Source organism: Penicillium taxi (genome assembly GCF_028828555.1).
Source record: "Penicillium taxi strain IBT 34144 chromosome Unknown utg000005l_segment0_segment0, whole genome shotgun sequence".
NCBI lineage: Eukaryota > Fungi > Ascomycota > Eurotiomycetes > Eurotiales > Aspergillaceae > Penicillium > Penicillium taxi.
In genome coordinates, this window is record NW_026643207.1 from 505,833 (window position 1) to 525,857 (window position 20,025).

At 45.9% G+C, this 20,025-nt stretch overlaps 10 protein-coding genes across 10 annotated transcripts; 4 read left to right on the forward strand and 6 right to left on the reverse strand.

Annotated features, from left to right (window-relative positions):
* Window positions 1-58: 58 nt before the first annotated feature.
* Window positions 59-2,120, forward strand: N7495_007558 (ferric reductase family protein; the record flags this gene model as incomplete). The annotated part of the gene is made up of 2 exons (XM_057210209.1): window positions 59-219; window positions 269-2,120. The coding sequence occupies 2 exons, from the start codon at window positions 59-61 to the stop codon at window positions 2,118-2,120; spliced, it is 2,013 nt and encodes a 670-aa protein (XP_057059752.1).
* Window positions 2,121-2,427: 307 nt separating this feature from the next.
* N7495_007559 (uncharacterized protein) lies at window positions 2,428-3,002 on the forward strand (the record flags this gene model as incomplete). The annotated part of the gene is made up of 3 exons (XM_057210210.1): window positions 2,428-2,439; window positions 2,492-2,854; window positions 2,916-3,002. 3 exons carry the CDS (start codon window positions 2,428-2,430, stop codon window positions 3,000-3,002), a joined length of 462 nt encoding a protein of 153 aa, XP_057059753.1.
* A 321-nt stretch (window positions 3,003-3,323) lies between these two features.
* Window positions 3,324-5,419, reverse strand: N7495_007560 (putative serine/threonine protein kinase; the record flags this gene model as incomplete). The annotated part of the gene is given in 4 exon segments (XM_057210211.1): window positions 3,324-3,414; window positions 3,471-4,785; window positions 4,868-5,266; window positions 5,281-5,419. 4 exon segments carry the CDS (start codon window positions 5,417-5,419, stop codon window positions 3,324-3,326), a joined length of 1,944 nt encoding a protein of 647 aa, XP_057059754.1.
* Window positions 5,420-8,283: 2,864 nt separating this feature from the next.
* N7495_007561 (uncharacterized protein) lies at window positions 8,284-9,195 on the reverse strand (the record flags this gene model as incomplete). Its single annotated transcript, XM_057210212.1, has 1 exon — window positions 8,284-9,195. One exon carries the CDS (start codon window positions 9,193-9,195, stop codon window positions 8,284-8,286), a length of 912 nt encoding a protein of 303 aa, XP_057059755.1.
* A 1,150-nt stretch (window positions 9,196-10,345) lies between these two features.
* Window positions 10,346-12,961, reverse strand: N7495_007562 (Zn(II)2Cys6 transcription factor; the record flags this gene model as incomplete). The annotated part of the gene is made up of 4 exons (XM_057210213.1): window positions 10,346-10,389; window positions 10,519-12,495; window positions 12,555-12,728; window positions 12,823-12,961. 4 exons carry the CDS (start codon window positions 12,959-12,961, stop codon window positions 10,346-10,348), a joined length of 2,334 nt encoding a protein of 777 aa, XP_057059756.1.
* An 819-nt stretch (window positions 12,962-13,780) lies between these two features.
* On the reverse strand, window positions 13,781-14,842 carry N7495_007563 (uncharacterized protein; the record flags this gene model as incomplete). Its single annotated transcript, XM_057210214.1, has 1 exon — window positions 13,781-14,842. One exon carries the CDS (start codon window positions 14,840-14,842, stop codon window positions 13,781-13,783), a length of 1,062 nt encoding a protein of 353 aa, XP_057059757.1.
* Window positions 14,843-15,308: 466 nt separating this feature from the next.
* N7495_007564 (ankyrin repeat domain-containing protein) lies at window positions 15,309-15,626 on the reverse strand (the record flags this gene model as incomplete). The annotated part of the gene is made up of 1 exon (XM_057210215.1): window positions 15,309-15,626. The coding sequence occupies one exon, from the start codon at window positions 15,624-15,626 to the stop codon at window positions 15,309-15,311; it is 318 nt and encodes a 105-aa protein (XP_057059758.1).
* A 514-nt stretch (window positions 15,627-16,140) lies between these two features.
* Window positions 16,141-16,816, forward strand: N7495_007565 (monocarboxylate permease; the record flags this gene model as incomplete). The annotated part of the gene is made up of 5 exons (XM_057210216.1): window positions 16,141-16,191; window positions 16,222-16,315; window positions 16,336-16,485; window positions 16,550-16,724; window positions 16,810-16,816. 5 exons carry the CDS (start codon window positions 16,141-16,143, stop codon window positions 16,814-16,816), a joined length of 477 nt encoding a protein of 158 aa, XP_057059759.1.
* Window positions 16,817-16,857: 41 nt separating this feature from the next.
* On the forward strand, window positions 16,858-17,706 carry N7495_007566 (uncharacterized protein; the record flags this gene model as incomplete). Its single annotated transcript, XM_057210217.1, has 3 exons — window positions 16,858-16,890; window positions 16,936-17,216; window positions 17,277-17,706. The coding sequence occupies 3 exons, from the start codon at window positions 16,858-16,860 to the stop codon at window positions 17,704-17,706; spliced, it is 744 nt and encodes a 247-aa protein (XP_057059760.1).
* Window positions 17,707-18,399: 693 nt separating this feature from the next.
* N7495_007567 (fungal specific transcription factor domain-containing protein) lies at window positions 18,400-19,969 on the reverse strand (the record flags this gene model as incomplete). Its single annotated transcript, XM_057210218.1, has 3 exons — window positions 18,400-19,059; window positions 19,189-19,540; window positions 19,641-19,969. 3 exons carry the CDS (start codon window positions 19,967-19,969, stop codon window positions 18,400-18,402), a joined length of 1,341 nt encoding a protein of 446 aa, XP_057059761.1.
* Between the last annotated feature and the right edge of the window lie 56 nt (window positions 19,970-20,025).

Here is a 20,025-nt window from a genome sequence, read left to right on the forward strand (position 1 = left end):
CTTCCTATCTTTTATCTTTAATCTTCTTCTTCTCTGTCTACATGTTGACTCCAACATCATGTCCATGTCATCAGGTGATATGTCCATGGGCTCCATGTCCATGGGAGATGGCGTCCCAGGTCTTTTCTACATGCAGAAGATGTACTGGGCTGTTGTAGGAAGTGCCATCGCTGCAGCCACAGTCGTGAATGTTATAGATCGATTAATCGCATGGAACAGGTAAGTAAAGCTGTTAAGAATGGGTTATTCAACGCCTAACGAGTCGAAGACTGCGAGATTCATCTTCAACCCCCGCAAAACCTAAAAACATTCTTCTCAACACCTATGCCACACTCACAGCAGCAGTGCGAGAGATCAGCTATGTCACTATCCACCCAATATCGCTGGGCAAATATACCCTGCACTTCCCACCACTGGGACCGGTCTTACTCATTCTCGCCAACATAGTCCTCATTTTGGTCCTCTGTTTCTACAAACTTGACACCGCAGACGTATGGAAATGGGAAGACATTGGCTACCGCACCGGGTTCATCACAATCTGTCAACTCCCACTCATATTCCTCCTAGCTGGTAGGCAGAACATAATCGGCTTCCTCGCCGGAATGAGCTATGCGAGATTGAATTGGTTCCACAGATGGGCCGCTCGCAGTCTTTGGCTGACAGCGACCATTCACATGGGATTCTGGTTCCGCGATTGGGCTCGTTACGACTATATCGTCTACCAGCTGCAGAACGATCCACTATCCAAGAGGGGGTTCATCGCGTGGTGTATCCTGACATTCATCGTGCTCACATCGTCCGCGCCGGTTCGCAGACTCAGCTATGAAATTTTCGTCCTGCAGCATGTGCTCACGTTTGTTGGCTTTATTGTTGCGGTATGGTTTCATGCGCCTCAAGAGGTCAAGCTTTGGGTTTGGATCCCCATTGGACTGGTAGTCTTTGATCGAGTCGCTCGGTATACCTGGGCTGCATATACTAATTTGGCCATCTTCCATCGAAAGACAAGTAATAATATACTTTGGAAGCATGAGGCCTCGTTCGCACCCTTGCCGGGCAATGTCACTCGAGTAACTATCCAGAATCCAAGCGTTCACTGGCAGCCAGGACAACATGTGTTTTTGACATGCCACTCCATCGTCCCGCTCCAAAGCCATCCGTTCACTATCGCTTCATTGCCTAGCGATAATAAAATGGAATTTTTAATTCGCGCCGAAAATGGCGGAACAAGACGCTTCTTCAAGTACGCTTCGAAAAAAGATGGTTTGCTTGGTATCAGCGAAGCTCCTTCGACGCGTGCAAGGGTGGTATTCATCGAAGGACCCTACGGCTCTTTACGTCCACTTCGTCAATTCGATAGCGTTGTCCTCCTTGCCGGTGGTATGGGTGCTACATTCATAATACCACTTCTTCGGGATATTGTATCCGCCTGGAAGGGGGTACAAGGTTCTAAATCTGGACAATTGGCCGCGACGAAGCGTATACGGTTCATATGGGTGATAAAGTCCCGTTCCCAGCTGAGCCTGTTCGAAACCCAAATACAAGGCGTGCTGGAAGACGTGGAGGGATGTCGCCGTACACATCCAGGATTTGACAAGCAGATAGACGTCAGCATCTACATGACCTGCGACGAGAAGTTAGACCCACCGGTTCCAGCCAGGGTAGCGATTCCAGACGAGACGATCACGAATGAGAAGATATTCGAAGAGAAAGACATCATCTCAATCCGTGAAGATATCACATCCACATCCACTGTAGCAGCAACAGGGAAATGCTGCGCTCCTGGCGGAGGATGCTGCTGCACGAAGGAGATCAGAAACGAAGACGAGATTGAATCCAGCAGGGTATGTAACTGCTCTGGTCCAGCGGTACCAAACACAACCGAGACAAAACCTCCTATATTCCCCAGTCTTACACTTCTATCGGGCCGTCCTCACCCACGCACAATTATACAAAAGGTGCTGGAGCAGGCAGAAGGGGAAAGTGCAGTCGTTGTCTGCGGCCCTCGCGGATTGGGTGACGATGTCCGCCGCAGTGTGGTGAGTCTCAGTGATGAGAGAGCGGTGCACAAAGGGACCGGAGCACAAGGAATATACTTGCATGTCGAGAATTTTGGCCTCTAAGGTGATATTTGTCAGGTGCCAGTTGCATCAGATCTCAATTTATTATATAATATGGAAAATCTTATGAGACCAAGATACAAATCAGTATAAGAACGAGTACATTCCATGTAGATTACGTACTGAAATACCGGAATTCTTAAAATTACCGCATAAGAAACAAATTCAAAACCAATCCTGATTGAGTCCCCGCGCATGACATCATGCCGCGTATCCAAAAATGCTTCACATCATCAAACCTCAAACATCACTTCACTACCAACTCAACTCAACTCAAACCAACCCCTACAATTCCCCCCAAACCCTCAAAATGTTCCGCTTCGTATGTCCTCACCCCATCATTATCGCAAAATGCATCGAACTAACAACAGCAGAGCAAAACCCTCGACCCAATAACCCTCTTCCACGCCCCAAAGCTAGCAAGCAGCACACGGGTGTTAAACATCCTAAAAACTGCCTCGATCAACGCATCGGAAACAGCAACAGAAGACCAAGCAAGCGACCACTCAGCACATGCGAGACAACAGCGCGGAGACTTCGAGCTAGAGGTCACCACTGACGCTCCGACAGCTGATCAGCTGCGCAGTATCCTTGATTACATCTCGCCTGTTAGCGGTGTCGGTGGACAGGGCGAGAAGACCGTTTACGGCGTTGCTGAGTTGGTTAAGGGGGCCAAGGATGCTAAGGATGCTTTGAGATTGTTTAAGGAGGATAATGGTGTTTTCGTTCGTCCTGTTGTATGTTTTTTTTTATCTCCCCCGTGCACTTTTTTGGTGTCTTCTGCTAACTTTATTCCAGACTGTTGACTGGACTAATGGCCGTGCTGTCATTGGCGAGAATGAGTCTGAGATTTTGCGCATGGTGCGCCGACTGCCCGAAAACTAAGGGACTAGGAGAATTCCTAAGGCCAAAAGTACCTGCAGCTATGTAGGTCTAGGCCTTTGTATCTGAGAATAACAATCATGCAATGATAAGAGTCGACACATTTCCCAATTGAATATCATTTATAATACGTATTGCGAAATGTAAAGTTGAATAAGATAATGGTCGGACGACACGTCGAGAAAAATATAGAGAATATAGAAACATAAAAGGATAAGTGCGATTAAACTCATACATACGCATAATACATACATATGCGTGATGCAAATGCCAAGAACAACCAAGATCCAGCTTGGAGTTCGAGGTTAGAACAGAAGATAGCAGCTAGAAAATCGTTCCAAAGCTGCCATCTGTTGCGATCGGTTTGCGGGGGGAGGTACTGCGTCCGGTGCTGTCCACGGCAGGTTTCCGATGGCTAGACGAAAGGTTAGTTATTATGTATCAGAGCGAAAGAGTATGAATGAAACGAACCGGAAGGTAAATCCTACGAACAAGCCCTTGTTCATCTTGTCGTCGCGGTCGGCCATATCCTCCAGCGCACGCTGCTTATCATGAACCTCCTTGTACTTCGCCATATCAGCCTCGTTGCTAAAGTCATCAAAGTACCCAGCATCAGTCTCCGAATCAAGCTCCGGCACGAATGGTGCTCGCTGTTCGCGAAGCTGATTGAAATCGACCTCAGCGAAATAGTCGTGTGCATGGATCTGCTTGATGTTCGCAAAACGCTGTTCTTTAGCCGCAACCAGTTTGGTGATGAGATCCCACGTCCGGCGGGACAAGAAGTAATTCGGGTCTTCATATACCGGCTTGCGCAGAATTTTCTGCCAGCGCTTCAGGTTCTGCCATGTCTCATCCACAGTGGCACCGGCAAAGGGAGGGTAGCCTGCCAGTGCCTCGAACAGCATGCAGCCCAGACTCCAGTAATCTACAGTAAAGTCGTACTGTTCACCCTTCAGAACCTCAGGCGCCATGTAATCGGGGGATCCGACAATCGACTTGGCATAGTTCACCTCACGCTCTCGCAGCGATTGATAACCCTGTCTTCGCTCCGCCATTGTTCTGTGTTCCATCGGCCGACCGAATGGAACGGATGTGGCGCCGACTTCCTCCAACTTTACACGCATGGACTCAATCTTGCCCGGACTCAACATACCAGCCGCCAGTCCAAAGTCGGTCAACTTAACATGTCCTGTCGAGTCAATCAGGAAATTCTCAGGCTTGAGATCCCGATGGATGTAGCCGAGGAGGTGAAGAGCATCGATGCAATTGAACATTTCAGCAATATAGAAGCGTGCATGGCGATTGTGAAGAACACCCGTGTTGTTCAGCAGCGTCCGGAAGTCTCCACCAGGCACATATTCCATAGCCAGGTAGATCTGAGTATCATCCTGGAACGCATACAGCAGCCTAACAAGCCACTCACTCTTGGCAGCAGTCAAAATATCGCGCTCTGTCAAAATATGGCGGATCTCGTCCAACTTGAACAAGAGCTTCTTGCTCATGACCTTTAATGCGCAAACCTCGCGCGTATCCTTTTTCTGTGCCAGGTATACCTGTCCATATCCACCCTGGCCCACCTGTGTCAGAATCTGGAAGTCATGTTGACGAAGACGTGTGCGACGCTTGCGTAAGTTTGCGCGCTCACGACCAAGATATTTCAGAAGCGCAGGTTCGTACTCCTCGGTAGGAGTGGCAGGAGGTTCGGGATATGCGGCTTTGAACTGCGAGTGACGAGTTTGGCGGTTGTGGACGTAGCTTAGGAGGTCAAAGTAATGATCGAGAAAATCTGTGCATGGTCTGGTCAGCTTCTATTTTTATTTTTATTTTTCAACATTACTTTTTGTAGGAAACTCTCATTCATAACATACACAGTTGGGTGACGTTTGTCAGGCGTTTCACACGTGGTTGTTGCAATTTTTCCATTTCCTCCGGCGTCAGCCCACGGAGCTGAACCTGACGCTTTGAGGTGTCGACATCCCGCTGTTGATATGGCTCGTGGCGTGAAAGGGCAGCGGCTGTTGGCCTCGGACCCAGGTCTCTTGGAATACGAGTAGAATTGGGGGGAGTATTCTCCTTGTTAGATTTACGCGTCGGACTCGTTGGGCGCTGGTGAATGACGCTCTCGTTGAAATCTTCGAAGTGGTTTTTATCCGTAAACATAGGATGGTTAAAAAGATTGTGAGTGGATTTAGATGGCGTAGTAGGTGTCAGCTTCATGGCTTTATCGAAGACATTGGGCAAATCGAATGCGCCGGGGGCATCCGGTTCTTGCTGGGACTACCCTGAGGGGTGTCCGGGGGACTTGTGAACCCATTGGCGGAGGGGGTGGAGGGATCAAAGTTCTCATTTCCGGAGCGAGTATGGAGTAGAGGAGGTAGATTGGGTAAATGTAGACCCCGATCATCGATATTGATCGCCATGATGAGTTTGGCTTGGACGGGTGAAGGTTGGAGGTATGGGTGAAGGAGTGTTGGAGTTGTAGAGTTGGAGGTTGGAGGGGCTTAGTCCCCCTTGATAAGGAGCTGAACTAAAAACTTTAAAACCAAATTGGAAACAAACGAGAAAAGAAAGGAAGGAGTGAATAATTAAATAAAACCAATCTGTTTCAACAGATTAAAGGGTTTTCAAGCTTTCAAGTTTTGAACTTCAACTTGATCGATATTGAATTTATTTCTTCTCTCTTTGCTGTTACCATGGCAACTCACCCCACTTCCATACAACTTTTTCCAATGTTCCAGGGATATTCCAAGGATCTTCCTCCACTTCCAGGTTCGTTGAATTTCATTGTACCTGAATCCGATCCACTTAGATCGTGCCTTGAGAAATTAAAATATGGCCCCATTTGATGAGATACCGAATTAACCCTAGACTAGTGATTTTAGTTCGGAGCTACGGACTGTTCTCTCGGTGATTATTCCTTGTAGCTAGTGACAAGTATCCGTAGGTACGGTATATATAATAGTCCTTTGTTTGTCAGTATGGCAGAATCATGACTGTGAATTCATTCTATCTGGAAACAGAGTATAGAGTCTAACTTCAAGAAATGAATGGTGGACCTACACGGCGAGTGCTCTATCTTTGAAATAAGTTGAATAATTACGGAGTACGAGAGGTCGCAAGTTTAGAGAAAGATATAATACGGGATGTATACAAACTACCGCATTGGGCATGTGGAGGGTTTCAATCCATGGATATTTACTTTACGGAGTACCACCTCTCCGGATCCATATTACTATTATATCCACCTGGGCAGCTTTTCAAGGTTGAAAAATCAGAAACTTGTTTCTTCAGACCTAGCGGTGTGAGGTCCAATTTTTTCCAATATTGCATTCCCACCTGGGCAGGTTATTCCAATGTTCAAATGTTGGCACCAGCCAAATACCAGTTAGCTAGCTAGCTAATTTTCGACTGCCAAATTTCTTCAAACAATACAAACTAATCAATAAAGAAATTTGTGACTCGGTGACGAAGTAGCAACTATCATTGCTAACGATGGAACCGTCAAGCCTACACTCTTACAAGGCGTACAGAGCTACACCGTTCAAGCTCAAGTTAGCGATGGCACCTTATTCGATTGAGATGCTAAAAGCTCGAATCTTACGTCGTAAATAATATTAGTAGTACAGCTTTTCAGCTTTATAGAGTATGGGAACTCGTGAAAATTCTCTCTAGAAAAGACATTTGAATTAAAAGGCAATCTGTACTCTTTTGCTTCTGTCTCGATGCGCAGTATACATATTAGGATGCTCCGCAGAAGGGTCCGACTGCTGCGCAACAAAGCTGCTTCAAATCTGCTTCTGGGGCTTCTGCTGGGCGAGTACCGGTTGCTGCAGGAGTTGAGTAACTCCTTTTAAGTTTGCTGTTTGTCATCTTAAGGCTGAGTAGACAGCGGGTAATGTTTCTTGAAGGTCTGCGACCACCATATGCTCATATAGTGCGAATGGGAATCAGTCGTCAGGCGTGATCGATGCATCGAGAAACCGTGGGCTCTAGTCCTTCTCGCTGCATGTATTGTAAACCTCGGAATTAAAATTTGCCCACGGCTGCACCTTTCCACAAACTCTGCATCGTGCAATACATAAATTTTGTGATAGAGAGCCATATTGAGGGTTATGACACTGATCCTGGCTGTAGTGCGTAGCCTTTGCAATTTCCAAGGGATTGATATTGTATAGAGGAGTTGCATAGTCATCTGTCTGGGGATGATGTGCCCTTTACATAGTCTAACCACTTTTGACCAAATCTCCGAACCACGATATATCAGAGTGTTCATGGCAGTGCTGACATATAATGAGACAATTATTTTAAATATTAGTTAAGCTTAAATTTCCAAAAGCCTTGTGGAGGAAATAGTTTTTGATTATTCAGCTCTAGGTACATCTTCACTCCCATCTGCGTCAATGTCAATGTTGGAGAAATAGCTTTATTTTAATAATGCAGAACAGTTACCCGTACAGTCTGCTGCTATCGTGTAGTCCACCCAGACTTTGCGATTATACGGGCTTTGCCAACTTCTATCATCCACTATGACTTACCAGATCTTACTGGATGTGAAAGCTTATATAGATTTTTGACAGGAGGACCGGGAACCAAGGTAGAATTGACAGTGTATTTTGGCTGCTAGAGACCAAATGATAGCAGCCATGATCGGCTTTTTTCCAGTCTCGCGTAGTATTAGGTCATCTTTAAGTCGGGAATACCGTGAACTGGCTGGGTATTATTTGGGTGGCAGGAAATTCCGTAATTGGGGTGTATAGTAGGTAGGTAAAAAGACAGGACGCTCGGAAGGTTGAGTCGACCACGAAGCGGGCTTCTGTGTAAGTGTTGAAGTGGCATCGTGAGATGCAGAAGAAAAACCGCTATAAGCAGTTAGTTGTCACCGATAATTTTCATCTACGATGGGAACAATGAGTGATTTACCATTTTGGGAGAATCCGTGTGAGCGACTCGTTGTCTCCACTCTATGATGCCTTTCTAAGTAAAAGAGTAGATGGAAGAAAAAAGGTATATGCACTAGGAAGCCGTATTATATAAAAGAGATACCTAGTTTATAAGAAGGTAAGAGTGAAAGTGAAAGTGAGATTTGAGAATGACCTCGCAGAGATGACTTATAAGGCCTCATTTGGTGGTGAAGAGTTTACAATGATAGATCTGGAGTATTAGTCAAAATCACTATGATCGTGATGGATCACCTGGGAGGGAGGACTATGTAGATGGGATCATGACTTCGTTCATTGGAAAAAAAAGTATATTTACAAAGAGAAGAATCGAGGAGAAAGAGCTATTATACAGATTCTCGATTGAACCGAATAGGCACAGACGATTCAGAACTAGAAGGGATATGTGACATGTCCATTTCACTCGCCCGGTTATTCGAACTCCATTTCGAACCCGGCATCGAAGAAATGTTTTCCTCGCGCATCTCATGAGCCTCAATAGTAGGCGGATCTTTGCGAATCACAGCGAGAAGAGTATTGAGTACCATGAACTCCATTTTCAACTTCAGCGCATAGACAACGGGTTTGTAGGTCGTTTGAACGGGGAAGTGGTTCGTAAACTCGACGACCAAAAGTGATGCATCGAGTAAAATGGCAATTATGTTGACGAGAATAACGTTCCGGATGACTCTCTGGCCACACGAGCCCTTCAGAATAAGAACAGGTCTCAGTTCCGTGAGTGTTTCCCAGATGTATAGGGCACTGATAATAGTCTCCTGGACCGTGAAGGCAGTTAACTGAAAACGCTCGTAGATATTAAACGGCTTGACAAAGCTCTTAACACCCAGATTGCTCCCGAAGAATAATATCGTGGTTGGGATATGCAGGGCGCAGAAGTTGAACACGATCATGTACAGTATCCAGCGGTAGTCGCGATCCACAGTTGTCACGAGGTGGAGTCGTGAATAGAGCACAACAGACTGGCCAGTGACCATGGCGTACCACCCGATACAAATTAAAACGCACATGGGGATGTTCGGGGCGAGCGAGAAATAGCGAAGGAATGCACAGAGGGTGTGGAGGATGATTCCCATGGCGGAGATCAACATGCTCCAGAAGTATAGGCCATTTCGCCGACGAAAGGTCGTGAATATCAAGAAGATGATTTCCAGTCCCATGAAGATAGCTAGGGAGAAGAGGCCTGCTATGACCATGGCCAGAGTCTTGGTTGCTTCGATCGGGCCGGTTTCCCCAGCCATGGCGAAGATCGTCAAGACTTAGAATATGCAGCTTGCGGGCAAGACATTGACTGAGATTTTCTGACCAACCCAGGTCATCGACGGCGATTAGGCATGACAAGGATGAAGATGAAGAAAAGGGATTCAGTCCTGGGGATGAACCGAAAGCCAAGAGCAGTTCTTTCCCTAATAAGAGCCGAGCTCCCATTAGAGTTTAGACATGTCTCCGCTGTACACTTCACTCAGTATTCCGCATTCCACCTAACATCTCTTGGCTCCACAATTCATTGGTGAGAATTATCCATGACGATTAGATTTTTATATTGCCACAATCATTTATTTCGGTTGTTTCGTCCGGCGGGCCAAACATGCGCCAATCGATAAGGAGGAACCCCTAGAAACACTGGAAACCCTATATTGATTAACATAAAAGAGAAGGGAGTGACATTTCTACTATTGGCACTTGAAGCTAAGAACACCGCCTCAGAAGGCTAGCTCTTGGGAAGACTAGTTCCTCTTGGGTGTTCTTCGGCAAAAAAAAATATAAAGGGGTCTCAATGACTAGCGTGCAATCAAGAATACGAGAAGCTGTCACCCGGTATCCAATAGAGCCTTCATTTGTGTAATATGTTACTTAGTAAGCAATGGCTTAGTCACTGCGAAAGTGCGAGTTGTTAACGGAATGAAAATCCGATCTACAGTACTTCCGAAGCGACTTTCTGTGCACGGCCGGATGCACCGGCGATCATCAATGCACCGCTGCTCAGGACGAATCACAATTTACTGCTTGCTTTGTGATAACATATGACTGGTTCGTGGAGAAATTAGACATGAAGACGGCTGTGACGATGGGTTAATGTTTGCGGAGTGTTGCTATGGCTGATTATGGCTGCGGATGAAAGTCGCTGTGGCTTTAGTGACGGGAAATGCTGCTTCAGGGCATGAAGAGATACTCAACGACCGAAAGCTGAAAAACAGCCAATGTTGAAATATTAATCGCGTTGGGCCTAGATTTGTGACAAACACAGTTAGATAAATAATCTTAGAGAATTATCATCGAAAGTCACTGGAAATTGTTCTCGAAACGCCGCGCTAGACTGCAATGATTTGCAGTGGACAGGTTATAACACAAGGTAGGAAGTAGTGGAGCAGATCCAGTTTTCGTTAGTCATTAGTCGAGAAGAGTCTGGGGAGAAAGACTCAGTTTCCTCAATGCTTGATATACATGCGAAATAGCAAGTTGAGATGGCCCAAGAATGGATCAGTAGATAGAATCAGCCTAGAAAGACTAATGTATGTGTATTCGTTAGCATGAAACTGATCAACATCATAGATAATGCTTACCTTCCCATTTCCACTCTCCCATGACATTCACCCAATGTAACCTACTTCGTACAGTTCGTTCAAACTGAATGTTCTCTAGCGGAGACAGAGCAGAGCCCCTCCTTATTGAAACAGAATTGGCTGCAATTGACCTCGATCGCCCGCGGCTAGATATTTCCTGCTCGTTGTGATTTGGACGACTACTGAATCCCCTCGAGTTTCCACTATTTGGTGGATGGAATGTGGAGCTCGATTTGTTCTTGTTCTCGCCTGAAAAGGGGCTAGAACGCCGATTGCCAGCCAAGTCCTGCTCCTGCTGCGCCTTGAGCGCGTCGCGTCGAGACCAAACTTCCCGCACAACGTCCAGACAGCGATCGATGCCTCCTAGCATGAGACGAGACTGGACGGTTGACCATCGTTCCATCACCCACTTGCGGTCATCTTCCATGTCAACTTCACACCCAGCTGCCAGAAGAGGGAACCTCTGGATAATGGTAGTTCGCGAGGTTGATGGTACTGTTGCCAACAGAATCAATACCCGTTTTGCCAATTCCACAGCAGACTCAGAGGGCATCTCTGGAACAGCTTGATGTAGATACAATAGGGTGGCCCAACGATATGCGTAAGCCACTTGAATACTGTGCTGAACCTCGGAGGTGGGATCTTCAGGGGGCTCAAACCAATGAGGTGGCTCCCACTGCTCCACAAGCGACTTGAGTTCCATGGCCTGAGATACAGTTGAGACAGAATTAGAGGTAGTTTTCCGCGCTCGCTGCACGAGTCTGGCAACGCGACCAATCAGTGGAAAAAGGGTAGTCGCACTTCCCATCAATGGATCAATCTCATGGACCGCATCGTCTGGGAGTTGAAATATAGCTGGATTAATGTCTGGAGTATCTGAATCATCCAGAGAGGTAAGCCGAGCCATAACATCCATATATGTCCAGGTGTTGTAGAGAAATCGAATGCAATCCAAGTCCTCCTCGCCCATGCCACCCTGAAGCCCGACATTGACGACCTGGAACATTAAAGACTTGGCGCCGCGCAGGTGTTGAATACAGGTGCGAGTATTCTGATTCCACGTATCAGCAAAAGCCAGTGCGATGCTAGTGGCCAAGGCAGTGACGGGCCGCATAGTCTGCCAATTTCGTCGCAATAGAGTGATACTTTGACGCATGTGCTTCACACCCTGGACTCGTAGAGAAGGGTTCTCCTTCATCGAGTGGAATGCTGATAGTGCGCGTAGAGCGTGTTGAAGGGCAGGAGTATCTTTAGCAAGTGGCCAGATCAAATTGCGCCATGGGTTTTCTGTCAACCCATCCTTTATCGATAAAATACCGCAAGTAAGCTTATCGAATCGCAGCGCCAGCATCTCCTGGCTTTCGGGTGCCAGAGAAGGCTGACCAGGAAGTCGTGATAGATCAAAGGCGTTATTATGAGGAGAGGAGAAGCCCCAGGGTCCAGAGTTTAAATTTGAACTTGAAAGTGAGTTCTGATTGGAGTTATATCGTCGAGTAATCTCTTCGATGCTTTCACTTTCATTGTCGAGTAACTGAGAGAAGTTCATTTCAGACGGAGGAGGGCGATATGAATTAGAAACAAGGGGCATTGGAATACGAACAGAACCACAGTCCAGCTCCGAGTCAGAAATTACTCCATGAAGTAATGATGTAGATTGCTGAGAAGGCTCAGGATATGAAAGAAAGTTCATAGAGTCAAAGTCAAGAGAGTGAGAAACTGCTATCCGTGAGACCGGATCCTCGCTGGAGGTAGACAATTCTGAGATGATAGGAAAGTCATCGAGAGAATGAGTATCACCAGAAAGATAGCTCTTTATACTTGCAGGAGAGCTATGGCTATATAGTGATGATTCTGGGGGAGTTACGCCCGATATTCTAGCATACGCTCGAGTCGGCGAAGTAGTCTGCCCTGAGGTCGAAGGAATTGAGATACTCTCGGATATCGTTGTTGAGATTGGAGAATCATGAGTATTTTTTACTTGATTTCATTAGCAAAAACAATATACCCAGGTAACTGTGCGATCTTTGTATACATACTTTTTTTAGGCTTGGCAGTTGGAGGTCGCCCAGCACTTAAGTTGGTTTCCTCAAATGGCCGCCATTTGAAATCCCTTTTATATCCACCACACGTCACCTTCCGCCGTTCACACTGATGGCAAGAGGGCTTTGTTTCATCGCACTTCAACCTCTTTGCTTTACAGGTTATACAACCTGAACGAGCGTGTAAATTGGGTTAGCGCTGTGTACAGATAACGCTGGGCTTCAAAGTTGAAGCCTTCAACATATTTTAAGAAAAAGCTCATACCATTGCGACTTTTTGTCTGCTTGGGCTTCTGGGTGGCATTCTGCACCTTTTTTGGCGATGAATGCTTTTCCCGCGGCGTTGCTGCCGGAAATGAGTCTGGCGAGTCAAGAACCGTGGACGAGGGAATAATCTTTTCCATCCCAGTTCAACCACATTAATTATACATCAAAAGGAGGATGTACAAAAGGAAAAGGAAACAGAAGATCGGGAAACTAAGCGGAAAACAAGTGATAGACCAAAGGGGGGGGGGGGGGGGGGGGGAATAAGATAAGACGGGCAACTTGCAGCGAATAAGCAAGAGATAGGGCAAGTTAGCAGTGATAAGCGTATGCGGGGATGCCAATCTTGGGATCTTGAATTTTGGAGATTCCGAACGTCCGTCTGAGGGGGGGGCACGGATCTCGGCTGAGAATACCGTTTCCGTAAAGATTGTATTGGAAATTAGCAATTCAGCATCATTGCTGGAATCACTGAATCTGAACGAGAAAGGTTATTTTCACCAGATTATTTGATACAAGAAGATAAAAGGGAGTCATACTAGTCACATCCGATCAAACAGGGATTAGAGAACATGTGTCTTTTCTGTGGTACTTCTAGTGCAAGAAATCGTCGATTGATGCAGTGTCTGCAGGAATATGCAAGATGTACGGATTACTCTATGCTTAGTATAGGATATTGAGATCGGACGAGAGATATCAAGGTCACGGGATCGGATGGCTACCGTGAGGGGAAAAGGCACAGGACTTGCTCTTTACTCTTCGGCGATTTCTCGAACCGAGCCCTAATATCAAAACATACTAGTAAATATTGCTTTGTCAGGTTTAACAACTACAAGCTTTCGTAGATGTATTGCTCTACTAACTCAGATTTTCCTAGATTAATCCATATGTCGAATATACTCTAAGACCTATCTATTCTTAACAAAATATGCCGACATTACTGTACCTAGGTAAATAACCTATGGCTTCAATACCACATGAGGTCCCCAACCCGTGAGCTTCGCCGCCTCCTCGAGAGCTACATCAATCGACTCCAATCCAAATTCTTTCGCCTGGTGTACTCCTATTTTCTTTCCTAGGGACAACAAACCCGATTCAATCATTTTGATCAGCTGTATGATATGTCGCCGCTCATACATAAACCGCCCTTGAATCCGAAGACTTCGAAACATCACATCCAGATAGTTCAGTTCAATATTACCTCCCATACCCCCCATAATGACACACCGTCCAAACGGTCGCAGTGCGCCGATGGCCGATGTCAACAATGAGCTTCCTTGTGCAGCTGGAGGAGAGAAATCGATATATGCATCTGCCCCGTCCGCCGCGGCTTTAAGCATTTCTGTATTTTGAGCTACATTCTCGTTGAGAGCCACTAATTTCAGTCGACCGGTGTGGCCATGCACCTCATCCAGAGCCTTTAGTGCAGTTTTATTACGACCAGCGGCGACCACAGTCGCACCCATAGCGAGAGCCACTGCAACTGCAGCACCTCCGTATCGACCGGTAGCAGGGGCTACGATAACCAATTCACCCGGTTTGAGGTCGATATCAGACAATCCACCGAATGGGACGAGGCAAACCGGCATCATTGCAAGGTCTGAAAGAGTAAACTTGTATTTGTCGAGGAGAATGGCTTCGTTGAGGCGATATAGATTCTCTAGTGGGAACCGTGTATACTCGGCATAAGTCGCATGGCGCCATTCCCCATCCATCAATTTTTGAGCAGCCGGGTATCCACCGCCATGAATGCCAAATAGAATGGAAACGGACGGGTCATCGCGTGCACGAATTGTAATATCACAAAATACAAGGTCGCCGTTTTTGAGATGAACGGAGTCGGGACCGACTTCTTCGATCCGACCGATAGCTGTGTTGCCTGGTGTCATTGGGAGGGATAGAGGGTATGGTCGAGAGCCATTGAGGACTTCACCCATGTATGGCACGATATCTGCAACGAGGATTCGAACGACTGCTTCTCCTGCCTTTGCCACTGGTCGAGCTAGGGTTTCTAGAACCATTGGCTTATCGTGAGCATATAAAGTAAGAGCTCTGTGAGTTGCCATTATGAAGAAATAATGATAGAATTTCTGATTTGGGAAGGTGCCTATGCTTGGAGATTAATTCCAAGTCAATTTCCATTCATCTCGAAGTGATATTTATAAGTAGATGGATTTCTATAGCAGTTCTAATAGCCGGCTTAAGTCCGATGATTTCTAAGGCTCCTAATATCCGGCTTATATCCGAATATCCAGACAACTATATTACCTGGTTAGCTACAAAACAGATTAATTACATGCTACCCATATCTGGATTAACGGATCACATGATTAGGGTTTGAAACAGCTTCGCTATATATTCGACATGGAAGGCAAAAGCGGTCACTCCTGTACTATATCGGCTGGAAAAAAACGAGCGTGCTTTTTTTTGGCTGGGTCATGGATTATTGAAAGAGTATCTAAAGAGCAAGAGCAAGAGCAAGAGCTATTATACCACTTCTAAGAGAGAAAAATAATCGAGAGCGAGCGACTTTGAAGATTTGATTTCAGCATGGTAAGGGGGAGGATAGAACGTCGATTGATCAGCACATTGTTGTTCCTGGAGAATTTGTACTGTATTATGGTATCCTCTCCGATAAGCAGCCTGAAGTGCATTTTCATAGAATCTATTCTGGTCATTGACATCGGCTCCTCGCTCTAGCAGCATCTGTGCGACCTTGTCATGTCTTTTAGCACAAGCAGCGCGGAGGGCACTTCCGTAGACTCCACTCTGGGCGTTGATATTTGCTCCTTGCTTTAGCAGCATCTGTGCGATTCTTCATATCATTTAGGACAAACAGCGTAGAGGGCATTTCCGAATTCTCCACCCTGGTTGTTAAAATCGGCTCCTCGCCCTAGCAGCAACCGTGCGATCTTGTTGTATCCTTTAGAAGCAATGCAAAGGGCATTTCCAAATCCTCCACCCTGGGCGTTGATATTAGCTCCTCACTTTAGTAGCATCTGTGCAGTCTTGTCGACGCGTGACTTGAAGGTTGAACTCGTCGATTCGAGGCTAGTTTAATTCGATCTTATTTTCTTGGCTTATCAAAACTTGCTTTAATGATGTCAGCAAAAATTATATCCAAGTGAAACAAGGGCCTTCGTGCCTTCGCATCGGAAGTTCAGGGGTTCGCTCAACCGCCGAACTTCAGGTACTTAGATAAAAGTCATTCCAATTTTTCTTCCAAACACCAGTAAATTCACCAAGTGGAAATATAGAATCACATATATCATTTCCTCCGTCCTCGACGAGAAGGTAGACAGTGACGATCTCCGAAGAAATGAATCCCTCTCCAAATCAAGATGGCGCGACTGACTTGGACTTTGAGAAGGTTGGTTCAAAACAAAGAGTTCCAGAATAGAAGAAAAGTGAAGCACCTGATGGTGGATTTTTGGCCTGGACTGTGGTGTTAGGATCGTGGTGTGTGCTATTTTGTAGCTTTGGATGGATCAACAGTAAGATTAAGGAACTTAAGGAACCTTGGAAGAGAATTCTATGAATATTAACTTTGACCCTAGGTATTGTTGTCTTTCAAGACTACTACAAATCGAGGCTATTAAGCGGTTACTAGGCGAGTACAATTGCCTGGATTTTTTCTTTGCAAATATTCTTTATGTATTGCATGGTGAGGTTTTGCGTGTATCATTGACTGTTCTTTTGGTCTCCGTGCTGATTCCTTCGTCTATTAGGGGCCAGTGTCTGGATATTTATACGACAACCATGGGCCTCACTACTCGATTCTACTGGGAACTTTTCTTCACGTCTATGGTTTAATGATGTGTTCAATCTCTACGAAGTACTATCAGGTCCTGCTTTCGCAAGGTGTATGCAGTGCTATTGGGGTATCGATTATTTTCCAACCGGGTAAGTGAACTTCACTTGGGGAATTTCCCTTTCCCTATAAATTTTATGCATGAGGGGATTATCCAAAAGAAATCAATCACGCTAGCGAGTAGTGTGATTCCAGGATGGTTTGCGAAGAAACGCGGAACAGCATATGGCATCATGTCTAGCGGATCAAGCATTGGGGGTATAATTTTTCCTATCATGATACAACGATTGATTACAGAGATAGATTTTCGTGGGCGATGCGTGTTGGAGCGTTTTTGATCTTATTTCTGCTGATCATCGCCAATATAACAATCCGGTCCCGAATACCCCCGTCCCCTCGACCACTGTCGCTGAGTGCATTGGTACAGCCGCTACGCGAGACAAAATGCTACTAGTTACCGCAGGGTTTACCCTACTTTCCTTTGGAATGTGTATTCCCATTGATGACTTGGTTGTCGAAGGACTGTTTGATGGTATGAGTGCCAACCTAGCTCAGTACTTACCAGCAATCATGAATGTCGGGAGGTAGGCGTGGAAATCCCCAATCCTTGACCTTCAAGACACTCGCAGGCTGAATATATATAGCTTCTTTGGATGCCTCAGTTCTGGGATCATTTCCGATCATATTGGAACTTATAACGTCTTCACCATAGTTTGCTGTCTAGCTGGGATCTTGGTTCTTGCCCTATGGATTCCTACCACTAGCGCTGCAGGCATCATTGTATTTTGTATTCTCTTCGGATACTCTTCTGGTGCATATGTCTCACTGGCAGCAGCTCTGGTGGTCAAGATCTCACCATTCCCACAAATTGGATACCGAATTGGCTTGATTTTCCTCTTTGCTTCCATCGGCGGGTTGACCACCAACCCCATTGCAGGAGCTCTATTAGCCCATGACAACGGGTCCTATAGTGATATGAAGATATTTTCGGGTGTAATTCTCCTAGTTGGGACGAGCTTGGTTTTTTGTGCTCGGCTGTACAACACGGGGCTGAAATTGATAGCAAAATTCTGATACTCACTTCGCCATTATGCGGAAAATTTGGTGTATCTGTCTCCGTTTTAGTTGAGCTTTTTATTATTCCCTTTATAAATGAGTGAGTTCCTCTCTTCTAAACTTCTCCCTGCCTCTTTTCTTTGTAATATTAATCGATAATATCAACTTAATGAGTACATCTCAATCGTGTGGTTTTGAATGCTTTGATAACGACAAAATAAAAGTACCTGGAGCTAATTTTGGAATTGAATTCATTAATTAATTCCTGAATTATTGCTTCTGTCACGAAATAGTAGGAAATAAGCTGGACGGATCCCAATCTGGAAAACAGTTCGAATCAAGATTCCAACCCATTGTCTCTTCGAGCCCCAAAACACTGCTAGGAACCACCTCCCTTCTGAATTTATTTGATTGAAAGCCGATGTTTTGGGCAATGGCTGAAGAAACCAAAGAGTCAAGGTGAGTAGTGGAACGATTAGAGAAAGAACGCTGGATGTCTAATGCTTTGTCTCGAAGCTTTTGTCATACATTATAATTGGGCCCAGGATTTGGCCAGTTGGGATCCTCTACCAATTCAAAAACCTATCAATTACTTGCCAGGCCCTATCGGCGCGGCGGGCTCCAGGCTGGACACATAGATGCCACAGGGTATATGTCAGTAGGTGATATTGAGTAAAAGTCGAGAAGAGCCATCGAAAATTGCTTAGAAGCTCATCCGTTTTCTGCTCGTTGCCGATATAGATAGTGTCGCATGCCAATAAAAAGTGTCCTTTCGGTGGCTCGTGCAGCTAATTCTTCCGTACTAAGGCCTCGGAGGTATTGCTGGCGAACAAGAAGGTCAATATGTCCTATCTGCGTCTGCCCTAGTAATAGAGCTGCTTTTTGAATAGGGATATTGGAATCACAATATTGTAGGTAGTACTCCTTTATGTGGGCCGTAATATTTCCCAAAAGTTGTTCTAAGCTTGCCATTTTGTCATTCCCATTTAGAACCGCTATAGAAAGCTGAAACACTTGTTGAGCTGCTTGGTTCATCTCTGCAGCCACCAGAAACAGAGTCATTTCTGTCCAGCCTGGTTCTAACACTGGAGCTTTCTCCATTTTTGGAGTAAGGTCTCGGTCGTCCGCATTTAGAGGCAGCTTTGTATCAGAGAAGCCACCGAATTCATTTGTGGACAGAGCATGGTCCTCGCTAGCTCGGGCATCATATCCGATAATCTGACACCATAGCCGACGACGAATCTCGCATTCTAATTGCGGAAGATGGAACTGCTTACCATCACGGTGTAGGCCAATGCACTGCGCCGTTCGAAGAACTATACCGTTCAAGGTCCAGCCAGACCTACCACCGTTTTGATTGCGATGGCATAACTAGTAGCATATAGTTAGCAGGGCATTATAATTCATCTTCAGTAAATAGGCATTTATTTACCAAATAGACATAGCTTGTAACGATGTGATCGTTGGTGAATCCAAAAATTCAGCCATATGTAAGGACACTTCCAATCCCCGCTGAAACCGTTCGAGCACAGATTGTCGGTCCTCTTTAAATATTAACTGGACGGCCTCTGTGCGAAGACTTGTCACAGCCGCGTAATAAATAGAGAATAAAAGGGCGATTTGGTCTGGAGCGACATGCTTTGTGTTGTTGATGGCAGCAAATATGATGGGTTGCGTAGTCGGGATGTGAAGCACTTTGAGCAGAACGTCCACATTATTTAAGTAGCTCTGCCACAGAAAGGTGGCATTTCCCCGAGATGGGAAGAGACTCTGGATGTTTACTGATAGCTGAGGGTTGGAGATGAGGCCATCGAATCCAGCCATTATGGTGGCCCCATCGCTGCTGTTAGTACTTGCCGGAGTGCTTATGGCCAATTGAAGCTCACCGTCCTATTTATAGCAATTATAAGTTCGAAGTCTAGAGGATAAGAGATCAGATAGTTCGAAGAGACAGTGGCTTACTGACTTTCTCTAGGACGCGCGAGAAGAGCAACTCGTTGATATATCGGGTGGAAGTGCCATCTCTCACTAAAACACCTTGTTTCGGCAGCGTGCGATGCGCGGTTGGTACCGGGGTATTACTATGCGCTTCAGGTGGCAATACTGAGGTTGAAGATGATCTGCTCTGTAGATCACGGGAGTCGTTTCGGTTGATCGTCGTGATGGCTCGCTCTAGCATCTCCAGACGGGTTCCAACCCCACCCGAGTGTAGTTTTGTGTTGAGCGGCGCTGAATCCGTCCTAGTCCTGGGTACTGGCATGTAGTATTGGCTCGAAGACATGTCGAGCAGGGCTTAGCCCGGTCGCAACGGACCTTGCGCTCATGGCATCGGAGACA